The 18,534-nt window shown below is 41.4% G+C and overlaps 1 protein-coding gene across 4 annotated transcripts in view; it reads left to right on the forward strand.

The window, feature by feature from the left end:
* LOC124551302 (fasciclin-2) overlaps nt 1–18,534 on the forward strand; it is a 913,050-nt gene that overhangs the window by 766,362 nt on the left and 128,154 nt on the right. For all 4 annotated transcript variants that reach the window (XM_047126311.1, XM_047126312.1, XM_047126313.1 and 1 more), the window contains exons 4-6: nt 11,251–11,417; nt 15,201–15,466; nt 17,366–17,569. In XM_047126311.1, coding sequence (XP_046982267.1) covers nt 11,251–11,417; nt 15,201–15,466; nt 17,366–17,569 — 637 coding nt within the window. The remainder of the gene's footprint in view (nt 1–11,250; nt 11,418–15,200; nt 15,467–17,365; nt 17,570–18,534) is intronic.

Raw genomic sequence — 18,534 nt, forward strand, 5'->3', positions numbered from 1 at the left:
AAAAATAATCACGTCACATGCAAAGTTTATGAAAGTATTATTTAAACATTATACACATACAGAAGACAATGCCATCTTATGATATAAAAAAGTTATAGTCATGGTTCACTTCCTTATATGATGAATTCTGTGCGCCTATTCTTCCTGGCAAATTGGTTAATTACTCAATAGGACAATCAATGTCAGAAGGCGGCGCGGGTGGCAATGCTGTGGCCCCGGAAAAGGTGTGGGGGAGGGGGGGGCGGCTCCATATGTATCCGCCACTGCCTGCAGCTCGAGTAATTTGATTCTGGGGAGGCGCATTTTAGCACGTATAGCTCTTGCATTTTGAGCGATATCCTTCGCTGCTACAGGCAGATCACCTTCTGAGTACCATGAAACTTTCTATAAGCGTTACAGACAACATTTTCGCCACGGAATCATAGCTCCGATTCCACTTTATTTGCGTTTTTTCGGTAACGAGATATGCAGTGTCTGCCAACATTTTTTTAGTTTCAAATTTTTTTTTTACTTTTTCTGTTGCACTTATTCATATTGTCGAATGTCCGTTAATTGCGTTACAATGATACTTTAGACGGCGCCGAAGTGTCGCGAAAAAACAATGCATTTGGAACTATGAAACTGTTACAATAAATATGGTAAGCGATTTGCAGCACATGCTTGTCATTATTATTTTCGGTTTTTCTTTCTACATATCTGCTTTTTGTAGACAAGTAAAATAACTATAACATTTTTTCGCCATCTCAACAGAAAGATAAAACCATACACTACGCACAAAAATAAATAATACAGGGTCAGTGCACGAATTCTGGAATAATAAAAGAAGTGCCAGCCAACAATAATTTTATAAGTTTTGTGTTGCACTGAATCATGTTGTCGAATCTGCTCTAATTAGTTGCGTTACACTGTCACAATAGGAAACCGTCACACGCAAAGATACTTAGATACACACAAGGCTTGAGAACCTGCTTGAAGTCGAGGAAATTTGTCAGACTGTTATGCATAAATTTTACCTGTGTACCCCGCACGGGGTAGCCGCTCGGTCTAGAGGAACCTTCCCACGGTCCGCGCGGCTCCCACCGTCGGAGGTTCGAATCCTCCCTCGGGCACGTCTGCAGTTGGGTCCCACAGGAAATTATCACTAATTTCCAAAACTATCTGTGCATGGACGTGTACCAGTATGTATACATTGACTGGCAGTTTACTCAGACTCATTGCAGATTTATGTGGCACTTGTCTCGTAAACAAATGACCATAAACTAGCAGAAATTATCTCTACAATACAAGACTTCACAATACCGCGTCACGACATTTTTCAACATATAAAATGCCTTATGTCAATATGGTATTTACAGTTATACATTGGTTGTGCATACCTATGAGAAGTTACGTCCTCGTTTCACATACTTCTCTTTACATCCGCAGCAGCAACAATACTGCACCATAGCTGTCACTAAAACTCAAACTTGCGGAAATGTATATAAAACAAAATGAATGTGTGTAGTATTCAACTTTCGCTATTAACGCAAATTGTAGGCAAGCAGCGTCGTTCCAAGATCACGTGACTGCTCCGGTTTGAAGTTGAGAACAAGCGCAGTCGACTATGCTCACTCTATAGATGTACATACTCTAGGACTTGAACAGCAGACACCATTAATTTTGGCAATAACTTGCAGTATGCCATTTCAAGACAACGGCACATTGAAGATGTATCACAAACACGTCACCTTTATCATAAAATGTCAGTTATAACGCAATTCTTTGAGGGAAAGCAAGATAGAGAAGACGGTAGCCGAAAACATAATAATAATAATAATAATAATAATATTAAAAGCCTAGCGCAGGGCTTCTCAACGTGTGGGGTCCGCCAGCTCTTTCTACGGGGTCCGCGGCTACCCTTCACCAAATCGTGTTAAACAATGAGTAAAATTATTGAATAAAAATGTGAAAATCAAATTCAACACTATTTTCTTTCGTGTGAAAAACATGTGTACTTTTACTTCAGGTCGTATTCCCAAGCTGCATTTGCGGTTCCTAACAAGGGAACCTCCCCATCGCACCGCCCCCCCCCCCCCCCAGATTGGATAGGCCGTTCATTGACGTCTCTGTTCACTGTAATAAGTTTAGTGTCTGTGTTTTGCTTCCGCACCGCAAAACCGTGCGATTAGTAGACGAAAGGACGTGCCCCTCCAATGGGAACCGAAAACATCGCAAGGTCATAGGTCAAGCGATTCCTCCACAGGAAACACGTCTGATATATTCTATACGACGCTGGTGGTGGCATGTGCGTCACATGGCAGGAGTATGTTGTCTACCCACCTAACTTGTACACTTGGCGAATGGGTAAAAACATTCTTCTACCTTGCCCGATTTAGGTTTTCTTGTGAATGTGATAATCACTCCCAAGAAAGTGATGGAAACATAAGAGTTTGTCACATACACTGCAACAAATGAATGCAACAGTTTCGCAGTCGCACAGTTTTCCCTGTGCTCTGTCAAAACATGTTTTTAACGTTTTCAAATTTTTCCGTGTGTAGACCGTCAAATCCTGCATATGTCCAAGCAAATCTGAACATGTCCTGGAATTTTGGAGAGCGAAGTTGATTATGTGTGAGTGCCTGAACTTTGATAATTGTCCGAAAATAAAAAATTTCACTCGAGGGAAGACTTGAACCAAGGACTCCTTGTTCGCCAGCTGCTCACGCTAACCACGGGACCACGGCGCTGCTGTGCTGATACTATCCTTGATGTTGCCTATCTTTCCCATAGACTACTCAGTTTGCATCTTTTGCTTATTTTTTTTCATAGTTCCACACAACTTCTTCCTGTTTTCTCGATTGATCTGTGTTCAGTTTTTCAAGGCCTATCCACTGTGCCAACTTATATAACTTAATCTGATGGGGGTGCGATGGGGAGGTTCCCTTGTAAGTGAGAATGCATACACAGTTTAGTGCCGGAGAATGCGGTTTCTCTGATCGACCGTTTCGCAACAATACGGGGGTCGTTTGTGCGCCGGCTCACACCTCTTACGCATGCGCGGAGCGAGCTTTGTCGACCAATCACAGCGCTCGCTGGCACTTACGCGGTCCCAGGCATCATTAAATGTTAAACTTGCTTTGTCAGTGCACTACCTATTTCATAAGTCGATTTTTGACCTTCAAGTTGTTTTCATTCATCTCTAAACCAAAGACTATTGATACTTCGGGGGGCGGGGGGGGGGGGGAGGGGGGGGGTCATCGGGAACATGGAACTTGCATTAATAAGCTTTCAGTTCCCATGGGTTTCGCTCTGAAATTTAAAGTTACTGTGTTCTTGACTGACTAGGAGTCTGCCATGGCCATGGATTTTCGACTGAAGAAGGGGTCCACCTGCTGAAAATGTTGGGAAGCCGTGGCCTAGCGCATATAAAATCGTGGATTGCAGAATATAAAATCGTGCTTTGCAGACTTCAGGGTGTAAGGCCGCGTCGTGTTACATGTAGGGCTTTTTTCCCTTCGTCGTTTTAGCGTTGTTAACATATGCTGTAACTTTCTTATGAGTGTAATACAAGTATATTGTGCAATATCAGGTGTTCACATTTCCGTCTCATTACAAAACTAAGCACGAAATAAATATTTGGCTGTTCCTTTTTTTCCGAATATATAGTTAGGCAGGCTTACACTGCTGCGAGTGAAATGAGGAGCAATGACATTCGTATTCCTTCTTGTCACAAATACACTCCTGGAAATTGAAATAAGAACACCGTGAATTCATTGTCCCAGGAAGGGGAAACTTTATTGACACATTCCTGGGGTCAGATACATCACATGATCACACTGACAGAACCACAGGCACATAGACACACGCAACAGAGCATGCACAATGTCGGCACTAGTACAGTGTATATCCACCTTTCGCAGCAATGCAGGCTGCTATTCTCCCATGGAGACGATCGTAGAGATGCTGGATGTAGTCCTGTGGAACGGCTTGCCATGCCGTTTCCACCTGGTGCCTCAGTTGGACCAGCGTTCGTGCTGGACGTGCAGACCGCGTGAGACGACGCTTCATCCAGTCCCAAACATGCTCAATGGGGGACAGATCCGGAGATCTTGCTGGCCAGGGTAGTTGACTTACACCTTCTAGAGCACGTTGGGTGGCACGGGATACATGCGGACGTGCATTGTCCTGTTGAAACAGCAAGTTCCCTTGCCGGTCTAGGAATGGTAGAACGATGGGTTCGATGACGGTTTGGATGTACCGTGCACTATTCAGTGTCCCCTCGACGATCACCAGTGGTGTACGGCCAGTGTAGGAGATCGCTCCCCACACCATGATGCCGGGTGTTGGCCCTGTGTGCCTCGGTCGTATGCAGTCCTGATTGTGGCGCTCACCTGCACGGCGCCGAACACGCATACGACCATCATTGGCACCAAGGCAGAAGCGACTCTCATCGCTGAAGACGACACGTCTCCATTCGTCCCTCCATTCACGCCTGTCGCGACACCACTGGAGGCGGGCTACACGATGTTGGGGCGTGAGCGGAAGACGGCCTAACGGTGTGCGGGACCGTAGCCCAGCTTCATGGAGACGGTTGCGAATGGTCCTCGCCGATACCCCAGGAGCAACAGTGTCCCTAATTTGCTGGGAAGTGGCGGTGCGGTCCCCTACGGCACTGCGTAGGATCCTACGGTCTTGGCGTGCATCCGTGCGTCGCTGCGGTCCGGTCCCAGGTCGACGGGCACGTGCACCTTCCGCCGACCACTGGCAACAACATCGATGTACTGTGGAGACCTCACGCCCCACGTGTTGAGCAATTCGGCGGTACGTCCACCCCGCCTCCCCCATGCCCACTATACGCCCTCGCTCAAAGTCCGTCAACTGCACATACGGTTCACGTCCACGCTGTCGCGGCATGCTACCAGTGTTAAAGACTGCGATGGAGCTCCGTATGCCACGGCAAACTGGCTGACACTGACGGCGGCGGTGCACAAATGCTGCGCAGCTAGCGCCATTCGACGGCCAACACCGCGGTTCCTGGTGTGTCCGCTGTGCCGTGCGTGTGATCATTGCTTGTACAGCCCTCTCGCAGTGTCCGGAGCAAGTATGGTGGGTCTGACACACCGGTGTCAATGTGTTCTTTTTTCCATTTCCAGGAGTGTATTTGCCTTTTCACAATTAGGTATATAATCTATATAGGTCGTTGGCTATTTATCTCGTAGCGTATGCAAAGATTATGAAGAGAAAAGGTGCTTCATATTTCACAATCAATGGTACTTCCCGTTGGGTGTATTTCTGCCGCTGACGTCATATCTTGCCTTGCACGTAACAAAAATTCCAAGAAGTGTTGCCTAAAGAACACGCCGTTACAGTAAGATCTACACTGTCGTGGCGATTCTCGTGGCGGCGGATATCAATACTATATTTTGTGGTGACGTGAACGACGACGAAATAAGAACGTTTAATAAGTTACCATTAGTTACAAAGAAAACTAGTCATTTCACTTACTTTACTCGTCAGGCACATCCTTGTTTCCAGTAACTCGGATACACTTGGGATACGTCTCTGGGAAATATTGAAAGAGTCTCAGGAAATCGAATTTTCTCTCGCAACCGCAGACTGCGGAAGCACAAATACAGGAAGAGGAACACTTCGGCCCTGTCTCCCGTTCGGCACTCTCTTTTAATTGATGATTTGACAGATTTCTGTGTGCGACAGAGGAAGCGTCCAAAGAGACAAATTCATCTTGGAGTTCTTCTTTATTCAAGTTGTTTCAGGACTTAAAGCCGTCTGTTATAACTGGCGAGATTAAGTGGTTTATGAGAAACAGTAAAGTTCTCTTGGCCTCGAATATACTCGAACTGTGAAGCACTTCCAGGATTCCCTTATAATGCCTCCGAAGATCCATGTGTTGTTTTGTCCACCGACAGGGACACCGTCATTCGTGACTACTACATAACAGACTTCTCGATAGAATCCGTAGTAGTCTCAAACAAATGTTTGTCGATAACTCATTTTCGAAAGCGTTCGCTTGTAAGGTATAGTCTCTTACCCATCACTAAATTAAAATAATGCTCTTTTCGACGGTCAACGTACAATTGTCGAAACATGCGTTTTTCCTTATCGATGTCTCTTTCTGGCACTGCGCATGGTACAGTTGAAATGGGAAATCAGAATCGGCGCCTTTCTTACTGAGTTTCACACAGCTGTGTCCATGACAGTTCACGCGTTTCCTGAAATCGTCATTAGGCAGTAGTCCATATTTCCAACAGAAATCAAAACATGATTTCACACTACACAATAGAGAAATTAAGTTTCGACAGGTAGGAGTACCAGGATTCGAGACTGCAAACGGCTTCACTGCAATGCAATGCAATGGCGTGTGACGAGGGCCTCCCGTCGGATAGACCGCTCGCCTGGTGCAAGTCTTTCGATTTGACGCCACTTCGGCGACTTGCGCGTCGATGGGGATGAAATGATGATGATTACGACGACACAACACCCAGTCCCTGAGCGGAGAAAATCTCCGACCCAGCCGGGAATCGAACCCGGGCCCTCAGGATTGACAGTCTGTCGCGCTGACCACTCAGCTACCGGGGGCGGACAACGGCTTCACTCATTCCTATTCACAACGCTAAACGTTACACGAGGCCCCCTTGGCAACGCACCAAACACTTTCTCCGCCGCGACACACGTGCGTTCGATGTATTTCGCCGTTCGATATTATGTATCGTTCGAAGCCCCCGCGTTCGATAGGCTGTGCTTCTTGGAAATTACCAGAATTTTAAACTAGGCATCTACTTACTCAATCTCGTTGCAACTAATTAGATAACTTCATTCTGAAACCACAGTCTAGTACATACTGAAACATGGACAATCTCAAGTGATTGTTGCATTTGAGAAGTGTCTCATTAGTGTCTTCCAGACTACTTAGATAATAGTGTAGACGTTTCCGTTTTCAATTTCGTAGTTGCAGAAGTTTAATTTTAGTGCATTTATGGCTCCAAAAATAGTATCATACCTGTATCTAGAAGATGTTGCTTTTATACTGATAAAATACATCGCAACATCATTATATACCACAGCTAGGTTATAATAATATTTAATACGGTATTACGGAAAATCAGTAAACTTGTGCAATTACCAGTTTTGTGCAGCTTCAGTATTTCAGAGAACTATTAATTGTCTGTCATCTAATTGACAGTTATTACGATTTGTCACGATTGTGTAGTGGCTGTGGACTAACTTCCATTTTCGTGGCAGTAAACATTTGCATTTATCGTGAAAAGATCACGAATCGACAAATTAGATCAAATAACCCTCTTTTACTAATGTGAACGTAATATTTAGTAAATAATTTTAACTCTTTCTCGTAAATAAGGTTATCTTTCGTGAATAATTTTCATTTTGTTTCACAAATTTCGTGACGCAGGTTATCTTTCGTGAATAATTTTCATTTTCTTTCACAAATTTCGTGACGCAAAGTACTGAAGCGAAAAACATACGGTACATCTAAATTATGTAAAGTAATTGTCGCTGGACAATTCTCGCCCCTAAACATAGTATCAACAAATTTGGTTTAGAAATCCCTTAGATGTTATGTTTCTTTGAACAGATATTTTAACCGAATATTTTGACTGTCACATTAGACAAATGCGTAGACTGCTGCAAGTCGTCAGAAATGGGAGTAATTATGAAGAATGTCGCCGTTATTTTCATGTGGGGTGGTACAACGTACATGAGGAATGATGCCAGCCACTTCTGGTCGGTTGATATGAGGGAGGGGACCAAATAGCACGGTCATCGATCCCATGGGATTCGGGAAGGATGGTGAAAAAAGTCAGCCATGCCCTTTCAAAGGAACCATTCTGGCATTTGGCAGAAGTGATATAGGGAAATGACGGAAAACCTAAATGAGGATGGCCAGACACTGGTTTGAACAGTGGTCCTTCCAAAAGCGAGCCCACTGCGCCGCCTCACTGAGTGCCACTTGCCGGCCGGGGTGGCCGAGCGGTTCTAGGCGCTACGGTCGCAGGTTCGAATCCTACCTCGGTCATGGATGTGTGTGATGTCCTTAGGTTAGTTAGTTCTAAGTTCTAGGGGACTGATGACTTCAGAAGTCCGATAGTGCTCAGAGCCATTTGAACCATTTTGAGTGTCACTTCTGGAGATACAATTATTGTCGCTACAGCTGTACGGTACTGGAAAAAGAGCAGCTTATCATGAAACTTTGAGCTGAAGGCTCAAGAAGAGTTTGCGGTTTTGTACGCTGCAAGCTGCAGTAGTAATGTTAGGTCTAGGCCAGAAGATTGGATTACAGTGAAGCCTTCAAAATCAGTGAAAAGATGCAGGGGACGTTGTAAGTCTTCTTGTTTCAGTCAAGCTATCTCCCGTACTAGCTTCAATGCTTTGAAGACTTAAGACAAAAAGATTCAGGCATCCCCGGAAGTTCTGGATTATTCTAATGAGTGTAAAGTGCAAGCCGAGTGGAGAAAAAAAGTTTTAAAAAGACAGGAGAGTTCCTATTGCTGGGTAGTAATCAGTTCAGAACCCTCGGGGGAAGTGATTACGATGTATTAAGTACTTTTAAACCAGTGCAGTGCTCAGTGTCTTTCAGGAAGAATCACTGAAAGAGTATCATACAGTACTAAAAGAGAGTCCAAGTAACAGTGGAGACTGTAGCATTAATTGTACATCAGGCATGTTGCTGACAAACACTCCTGACATTAATGTGAAGACCATATCATAGTTTGAGAGTTATGATAAGCTTTGTATGAAGCACTCTGTTGAAGGTGTTAATACAGAACTTGAAAGATCACTCAAGGAAGGAAATTAAGAGTTTAATGTGATGTGGACAGTGGGGTCATTGGAGATGGAGCACAAGCTCGAATTGGGGCAGAAAATCAGCCATCTCCTTTTGCTGGAACCATCACAGCCTTTGCCTTCGGCGATTAGGGAAACCGTGGAAGACCTAAATCTGGATGGTCAGAAGGGGGTCTCCTTCTCGAAAATCCCACAGGGGAGGGGGATGTTCACACATGGGTGAGATTGATACAATGTCCCTCACTTGGTCACAATATACATAGCAGGGTTTGCATGTGAATGCTTCTGGTAAGGGGAATTTTATATGACTAATTACCAGAAGCATCTGATCTGACCACAGCGGTATCCATGGTATTTCAGTGACATCCAATGTGTTCATAAAGCCTCTTTCAGAGTAAATTCATATATAGAGCAATCGAATAAATATAATTACAGTTCAAACAGCTGATAGTATAACAGAATACTGCAGCTCTTGAACATAGCCAAGAACATTAAAGAAAATGCTTTTAATGTCTTTCATTGAAACATCAGAAGCCTTCTAAACAAAAAAGGTTAACTTCTCTTATCCATGTTGTTGTTGTTGTTGTTGTGGTCTTCAGTCCAGAGACTGGTTTGATGCAGCTCTCCATGCTACTCTATCCTGTGCAAGCTTTTTCATCTCCCAGTACCTACTGCAACCTACATCCTTTTGAATCTGCTTAGTGTATTCATCTCCCTCTAAGATTTTTATACTCCATGCTGCCCTCCAGTACTAAATTGGTGTTCCCTTCATGCCTCAGTACATGTCCTACCAACCGATCCCTTCTTCTAGTCAAGTTGTGTCACAAAATTCTCCTCTTCCCAATCCTATTCAATACCTCGTCATTAGTTATGTGATCTACCCATCTAATCTTAGCATTCTTCTGTAGCATCACATTGCGAAAGCTTCTATTCTCTTCTCGTCCAAACTATTTATCATCCATGCTTCACTTCAATACGTGGGTACACTCCATATCCATGTTGAAATATGAAAAAAGAAAAAAGTTCAACAGACTTCTTGTGCATATCATAATATCAGATGGGATTCACTGAAATTGAACAGATTCATCTTTATGGATACAGGTCAGTGAAAAATTCCTTAGAGTCCAGTTGGGTAACAAGTTAAAATGGAAGAAACTTACAAATTAACTAATGAAGCTCAGTTTGAGGTGCTATGCCCTTACAAGTATCTCTTGTTGTATTAACCTAAAGATGGTTGAGTGTTCACATTGCGCATATTTTCACTTCTTGTTGTTTTATGGAGCTGTCTTCTGGGACACGGCACCTAAAGAAAAATAAAGAGTTTACTCAGCAGAAGCAAACAGTAAGAATATTGTGTACGTAATCATACACCATGCAGATGTCCTTTTAAGGATCTTGCAATTCTAGCTCTCAATACCCCGTACATTTACTCCCTACTGGCTTTTGTTGCTGATAATAAAAGTCTGTTCCAGATGAACTTTAATATACACAGTCACAATGCAAGAGATAACAACAATTTTTATGTAGCTTTTATCCGTTTCCCAGTACTCAGAATGGAGTTACCTACTCTGGTGGTAAGATAATCAATAAGTTCCTGTTTAACATAAAACCAAGAAAGTCCAGGTTCAGGGGCCAGAAGGCTCCGTTAGTTACATGGCAAATAGAAAGTTCGATATAAAGCTGCATGGCAGGTAATAATCTACTATAAATAGGACTCAGTATTTATAGATGTAAAACGTATGTGCTTTGATAAACACCATTTTAATCAAGCAAATATTCAACTGAAGCTGGAAAGGCAGCACTATTCTCCAAAGTGACAGTTTCCTTACTAATTTGCTCAATGGAAATGGAAATGCCGTGTGGCTAGGGCCTCCCGTAGGGTAGACCATTCGCCTGGTGATTAATTGTTATATTTCACACCAACTGTACATAGTTTATTATGCTGTAGGTTATCCTATTTAATTTCTTGCATTCTTTAGAACAGTCCATTTGTTTTGTGAGAAAACAGTACTAATATTCCCTAATTTCAAGCTTGTAATACTAGTTTTCGTTCTTTTTTTTTATTGTTATAAATTATTTTTTGAGTATCAGGGTTCAATGTTCACTCACATGGTTTCAGTTATTTACAACGAATACAGTATGAAATTAACTTAACAAAGTTGCAATTTATGAAAAACTTATGACACAAAGAATGAACTACTCAACACACCACCTTTTTTTTCTTTCTCTTTTTTTTACTAGTTTCACTGATTATGATAATTAACTACAAAATGGAATGAAATTATTAAATTGCTGACCTAAAGTATCAGTTGTGTTCTCAAATTTATAAAATAATGCCAAAACCTTGAAATGACAAGTTATAACGTGCAAAGATATGAATGTATCAGGTTCTTTATTAAACATGTAAGCCAAGGCTGTTACATTACAATGTGTAACTCTTTTTCACTGCAGCCTCCTGAAGCCACACATCTTCGTGGACTGGCTGCCACCACCCGGAGAGAAGGTTCTGACGCTGATGATCCCCGAGCTGCGTGAGGCAGACACGGGAACCTATACGTGCAGCGCCCTCTACAGCAACACCAAGCAACTCTCCAAGTCCGTCCACGTGCGCACCATCAGTGAGTAGTGTCTTCTGTCATCAGTAATAGCCTATTGCCGTGAGATTGAATGTGAAAGTTATGTGTTTCTGCCATCCCATCGAATCGGCAGTTGTCGAGCATTCCTAAAAAGTAGGACACACCATTTGACAGAGGAACAGTACAAATCAAATTTCTGTAGAATACAGTGGATTCTATTGTAGCGAGACATGGAATCCTAGAACACAGTGGATTCCATTTTAGCGAGACATGGAATCCTGCACTCTGCATACATTGAAGATGTGTTGTGAAGTTAGATGTAGTAACTTTCCTCTTTGTATTTTAATGGGTTGGTAAACATATTTCTGTACTGTATCCAATAATACAAATGATATATAGTGAACTACATGAAAATGGTGTCTCCTCTCTGAAATTTCATGTGGAACTGACAATTTGACCTGATGGAACATGTGAGAAGAATTTAAATTATTGTGCTTTGTGGTTGCCCGAAAGCGTGTTTTTCACAGTGAAATTCTGGGAATATTGTTACCAAATACTTCTGTAGCAGTTAGGTACTGAGTTGGTCGCATATGTAAAGGCAAGGATTGTGGTGAAACACTTTATTACTATCAGGTGCGAATACACTTTCCAGTAATCATTGAGGAGGTAAGTGCTACCTTGCTCTGTTTCTGTGGTTATTGGTTAAACATTATTGATTGTGGTCTGCCTTAGGATATCAGCTTTTTGCTTCTGGTGCCCACAGATGCAATTTGAGTCCAATTAAATGGTATCTTAATTGAAAAATTTACTTTTCAATTAAATATTTACTAACTATGACAACACATTTGCAATTATCTCCCAAACAGCTTTGACAACACATTCGCAATTATCTCCCAAACAGCTTGTTTGCAGGCCTATGTTTACTGAAACATTTTTCGTTCTGTTATGCCCTATATGAGGAGTGTTTAGTAAAGTATTTTTTAAATGCAGTGTACTTGACCCAGCGTTTCTGCCAGTGTGCAGAGACATGCTGGAAACAGTTTGTTGAAAGGTTCTTTGTAATCTTGTCCGCAGCCTTTACTACAGCTTCTGCTGATAGAGAATGGTTCACACGGAAGTGTTATTTGAGGTTAGCGAATAGAAAAAAGCCGCATGAGGCTAAGTTCAGACTTAAGGGAGGGTGAGGGATGCACTTCATATTGATTTTTGCAGGATATTCAGTAACTACACTTGAAATATGTGGCTGTGCATTATCGTGGTGCAGCATCTTGCCTGTCCACTGACTTTTGGGGTTGTGCCCGATAAAATTTTCATTATTTCAGAAAGTTTCCTAATGTTACTCATCGATCCTCTTATGCAGTGATAGCAGCAGTTTTGATGCTTTCTTCCGTAAGATCTGTAACGGGAGTGCCAGGTCCACCTTCCTCTGAAATTCATTGTCTCCCCTCTTTAAACAACTTAAACCATCCTCAAGCTTTGCTGTAGGATGTAACAGGCTCTCTGTAGGCTTCCTTAATTCTGCATTGGCTTCAGCTGAAGATTTGTTGAGAGACAAGCAGAATTTCAAAGCTACATTACGCGTCACCTCCATTGTTGCAGTAGACAATATTAACACATATCAGCTTGCCTACCTCTTACAGTTGGGTAATATGAGTGGCAGCAGTGAAACTAGTTTGGTGTGCTTGTCACACATTAAGCTAACACAATAACGTAAGATTAAATTCTAGAATGAGACATTATGAACGTAAAAACTTTTAACATGCTTTATTGAACAGCACTCTAACTTCCATTTTCAGTGTTCGCTAATACAAGGATGTGCTGAAAAGTAATTCCTTCAATTTTTTTCTGTGAAAACTCATAAAAGCTTTTTAAATGAAACCAACGTTATTAAGATTCTGCATCTTTATTCTTCATGTCTACATATTTATTTCTCAACATAGTCATCCTGGCCACGAACATGTTTCTCCCAATGAGAGAGCAGTGTGCTTATATCGTCACTGTAGATTGTTTGACTTTCTTGACGATGCCATAACCTCACCTTTGCTTGTACCACTTCATCACTATCAGAGCAAAGTCTTCAGAGCGTTTCTCAAAGTTTTGGAAACAGATGAAAATCGAATGGGGGAAAGTTGGGAATGTATGGAGGACGATCGATGACAGTGAACCTGAGGTGTCAGACTGTTGCAGATTTCGCAACACTCAGCTGTGGTCTGGTATTGTCATGCTGCAGGAGAGGGTGCTGCATGTGGGGATGAACAGTTTGAATTCGATTGCAGTATGCTGTTTCTCACACACTGAGATAGTTGTGTTACACACTACAATTTGGAGCACTCTTGTGGCAGAAGGCTTCAGATACGTAGCCACGAGGAATAAAGATGCAGAAAGTTAGTAACGTTTGCTTTATTTGAAAATCTTTAAGTTTTCACATAAAAAGTTTGGAGTTATTACTTTTCAGCATGCCGTCATAATTATCACTTTGTATATCTTAAAAAAAAAAAAATCCCAGACGGACTAGTTGATTAATTAATGGTGAGAAATGTGCTAGACAATATGCTGACCTTGTACATGTATATCAATGAAAGCCTTACACAGAAAGGAACTGTTATTTACAGGTGATCTTATTTGAAGGTATGATATCTAAGTGCAGCTTACCTACAAGTACGTATAAGATAAAATGCCTCAGGTATTTTCCATAGCTTTTCTTTTCATCTAAGGTGTTGTATCCTAATCGTTCATACCTAACCATGAACAGTTAACAGCTGAGTGCCGTCTATTTCAATTATTTTGGACATACTAAATAAAATATGATTGAGAACAAGTAGTGCAATTACTTTGTACTTATATGGTAACTCTCATTGTAGTCCATTGTCAAACAGTTTCTTCAGTTTGATTGGTTCTATTCTTTTGGTTGTTTCTGTATTTTCAGAAATAAATGAAGAATTGAATCACTTTAATTTCTCACCAGATACAAATTTTGTTTTGATTAATATAGTACATTTCTTTCAGCCATTCCTTAGTCTTGGTACTCACTCCAGCCAAATCTAATGCACAGCTGGTACTTTTCAAACAATGTATGATGACCAGAGATGGTACAAAGATCATAGATGTTTAAAACATGTAAATGCTTGTTTTTTAAGACAATCGTCTTACCAAAAATTTTGAATTTCAATATGATTATTTTAAAATGTTATTCCAGAAAAAACTTTTAAGATAAATTCATCTTTGATTTCTTGGAAACATAAATGAACAGACTCAAAGCAAATGATTAGAAAAATCGTAAAATGAACAGATTGATATTACATCAAAAGTGAACAGATCAATACTGGGATAATGAAACTCCATAATAAACTACATTTCTTTGAAAAACTTCTTATTTTTGGCAGTAAGTATTTCACATCTGTGAGACTAGTTCCACAATATAATCTACACTAATACAGTATTCCGTAGTTTGAAAAATACTGTAGAATAAAATATTGTCATTTTAAACTTCCTCTGAATACATTGCTTTTGTGACTGACATGACAGTGACCCACTCTCAATGAAATATACGAAGCCGTGTTGTTCTGACCCCTGCTCGTTTGATACAGAAAGTAACAAATAAAAATTTCCAAAGTGTAATGGTTAAAAATTCTTTAGATCTTGTTTATAAAGGAATATTTACTTAACCTCACTCAGTTAGCAAAGACAACAGTGTGATCGGAAATTCTGTCATACAGCAGGCGAGAAACTGATTTGTGTGAGGTGTGCTGGGACATGCAACTTGTCAAGTCGTACTCTAGATTTTCCATCTACAGGAAAGTAAGCATTTACACCTCTGCCTTGCAGTGCCTATCACCTGGGATGATGCGCCAGAGGAGCAGTACCCGACAGTGAATGAGACTTTCAAGATCCGCTGCAGGGTCTCGGCCAACCCACCTGCCATAGTCAACTGGATGCGCGACGGCCACATCGTGGAGACAGGCGACCGCTATGTGGTCGAACAGGATGGTCTCACCATTCTGAATGTGACTGAGATGGACGATGGCACTTACACGTGCCGCGCCATCGTCATAGCGACTGGGGAGATGGCACTCCGCCCCATACGTGTCGAGGTAAGAGACCTTGCTTTTTGCTGATGCAGAGAATGAAGTTAGATGTGTACTGACATACTATTGTGTGTCGAGTGAATGTGGAAATATATAAAGGTGAAGACTCGTCTTGCTTCTGAATCTGTTATGTGAGAATGGTTGGCATCAGATTCATTTTCCCATTATGTCTGAAAGTCAAATAAGTCATTATGTGCAATTGTGTCATTTGATCTTGCTATTTATTTATTTTTCTGTTGTGTGTCATTGGTTGATATGAAAATTTGTGCCAGAATGGGACTCACATGTGATTTTCTGCTTATCACGAGCAATCACTGTAACCACTTTGGACATCTATACACACCTCCCAGACTGACCCAAACTTCTGTAAGTCCTACTGCCTGCGTTCTCATACCATTGTCCCCTACATTTATGACTTGATGTTCTGAGCATTACTCTGGATTCACGCACCAGTGAGAATGAGAATAGAAAGAATCTTGACTAATGGTGTTATTTTCTTTTGCCACCCTTGGTGTGTAGTATTTACTTGCATACCTGAAAGAACAGTCATTGCTGATGAACAACAGCTGTACTTAATTAGTTCAAAATAAATTCACTGAGTTTGAATATCTTGGCATCTGCTGTATTACATGTAGGTATACTATCTATTGGTGACATACGAAAATTTGCACTGGACTAGGACTCAAACCTGAATTTCCCACTTATCACCTTTGGCTGTCCGTGCGTGCCTTCCAGACTAACAAAAACTTCTGTATGTCACACAGTACACACTCCTGTACCATAGTTCCACACATTTTTGACAGTATGACATGTGGAAGTTTGGGTCGATCTGAAGGCACACAGGGATAGCCAAAGTGCTTAAGGTGACCACTTGTGATAAGTGGAAAATCCGTTTTGAAGTCCCAGTCTGGCAGAAATTTTCGTGCATCTCCAGTAAGCAATGTATCTACCCACAATAAAGCTGATGCCAAGATATTTGCAAGGTGAAAATTTATTTCGAACTAATTTCATTCGGCTGTCGTTTGTCAGTAATGTCTTTTCTTTCAGACGTGCAAGTAAAGGTATTAAAGAATATAAACAGTTGGGTCATTCTCCTGTGAACACACACACACACACACACACACACACACACACACACACACAGAAAAACTGTTCACATTTGTATGTGATGTGTCCTTCATGCTATTAACTACAATACATTGAGCTGGGTGTTAGTCAAATACTCCGAACTGCATATTGCTGTTGCTGCTAAATTTCATACAGTAAAATGTGAAATCTGTGCCTCTCAAAACTGGGAGAACAGCAGACTTTTACATAACATTACGAGGTTTCTTTTCAAGGAATAATGATTTCTTTTTTGTTCATGGGTAGGACTTTCTTCCGCCAAAGGTTCCTAGTAGCAATTGTTTGACCATTACATGAAAAATATCTTTTGTTAAATTCAGTTATAGCATGTTCAACATACTCTCGAGTGACTGTTATTTACTTTCTCCAATATTAAGAAACTCATAAATTAGTCACATAACAAATCCTGCACTTGTCAGTGCACCAGGGGAGCTACAAGTTCAAGAATAAAAGGTGTAGTGAATAAAAACATAATATCGAAGAAATAATGTGTTATGGGAATTGAAGATGGGTCAAAGACTGAAATGTGTCTCGATATAAATTAAGCTGTATAAAAAGTGACTCATTGCTGTATTTCTTAATGTAACATGAATAAACCCACTAGCAGCGGAATGTATGGCAATGACTGGAAATAGTGGAATAGTAGGGGAACTGAAAAGAAGTGTTTCTTTGTTGTATCTTGTCTCATTGAAATGCAGTTCTGTGGTACTGACGCCCCTAAGATAAAAGACATGACAGGGTACAGATCTTCTAATTTCCTACTACTGTATTTTTCTGCAGGTCCACACACCACCTCAAATGTCGGGTGCTTTGCCACCAAAGCTGGAAGCAGTCGAAGGCACCGACTTCACGGCCAAGTGCGCAGCTTCAGGGAAGCCCGTTCCGCGTTACACTTGGATCCGCGTGGACACGGCTCGCGACCTAACCAAGGACGGGGATCGCGTGTCTGCTGACGTGTTGCTGGGGGAGCTCAGGATTCGTGAGGTGTGTATACGGGCGGTGCACAGAGTTACACTGTATGTTCCCATTATAAGCATTAGTGTGCATGCACGTGTCCAAACATACAGAAAGAGAGAGAGAATTTATGATGCTCTTTATTGAGAATAGATCTTAATTCCTTACATCACCATTAATAGCAATGTTCATGCTGTGATTTCAAGTATATCTTTGAGCCAGAAGACTCCATATGATGCTTAGCGGAGAGTAAATTGTGTAGCAGTGTCACATCCTCTCCTTCCTGTTCCAGTCGCAAAGGGTCCACAGCAAGAATGATTGTTGGTAGCCTCTGTGTGAGGTCGAATCTCTCTAATGTTACTTTCATGGTCTTTTTGTGAGATATATATAGGAGGGAGCAATATATTGATTGACTCGTCTAGGGACGTACACTCCCAGGGTTTTAACAGTAAACCACACTGTAATGCAGACTGACTCTTACATAGCACTGCATTTCGTAGATGAACCCGTGACAAAACATTCTGGTCTGCTTTGGGTCTTTTTCCTTTTCCCTCTCAGTTCCATCTGGTACAGGTCCCAGACTGACAAGCAGCATTCAAGTGTTTGTGGAAAAAAGGTTTTGTGAGCTACTTTATTCATGGTTGGACTGCAATTCATGAGATTTCTTCCAATGAATCTCAGTCTGGGAACTGCATTTCCTACAATTAATTTCCTACAGTTATTCCACTTCCAACTGCTCCAGATGCATACTTCCAGATTTTTAATACAGGTGCGTTCTTCCAGTGACTGCTCTGCAATTGTGTAACGATACAGTACTGAGTCATTCTGCCTGATTATGCATAATGCAAAGTGTGATTAAAGAGTAACGAGAAAAGTTTTGTTTCTCATAAAGAATCTTCATTTTATTCATGAACATCACATTTGTTCCCTTCAAAATAACCCCCTCAGATATAATACACGTGTGCCAGTGCTTTTTCCAGTCTCAGTAGCACTTC

Source organism: Schistocerca americana, chromosome 9 (genome assembly GCF_021461395.2).
Source record: "Schistocerca americana isolate TAMUIC-IGC-003095 chromosome 9, iqSchAmer2.1, whole genome shotgun sequence".
NCBI classification, from domain to species: Eukaryota; Metazoa; Arthropoda; class Insecta; order Orthoptera; family Acrididae; genus Schistocerca; species Schistocerca americana.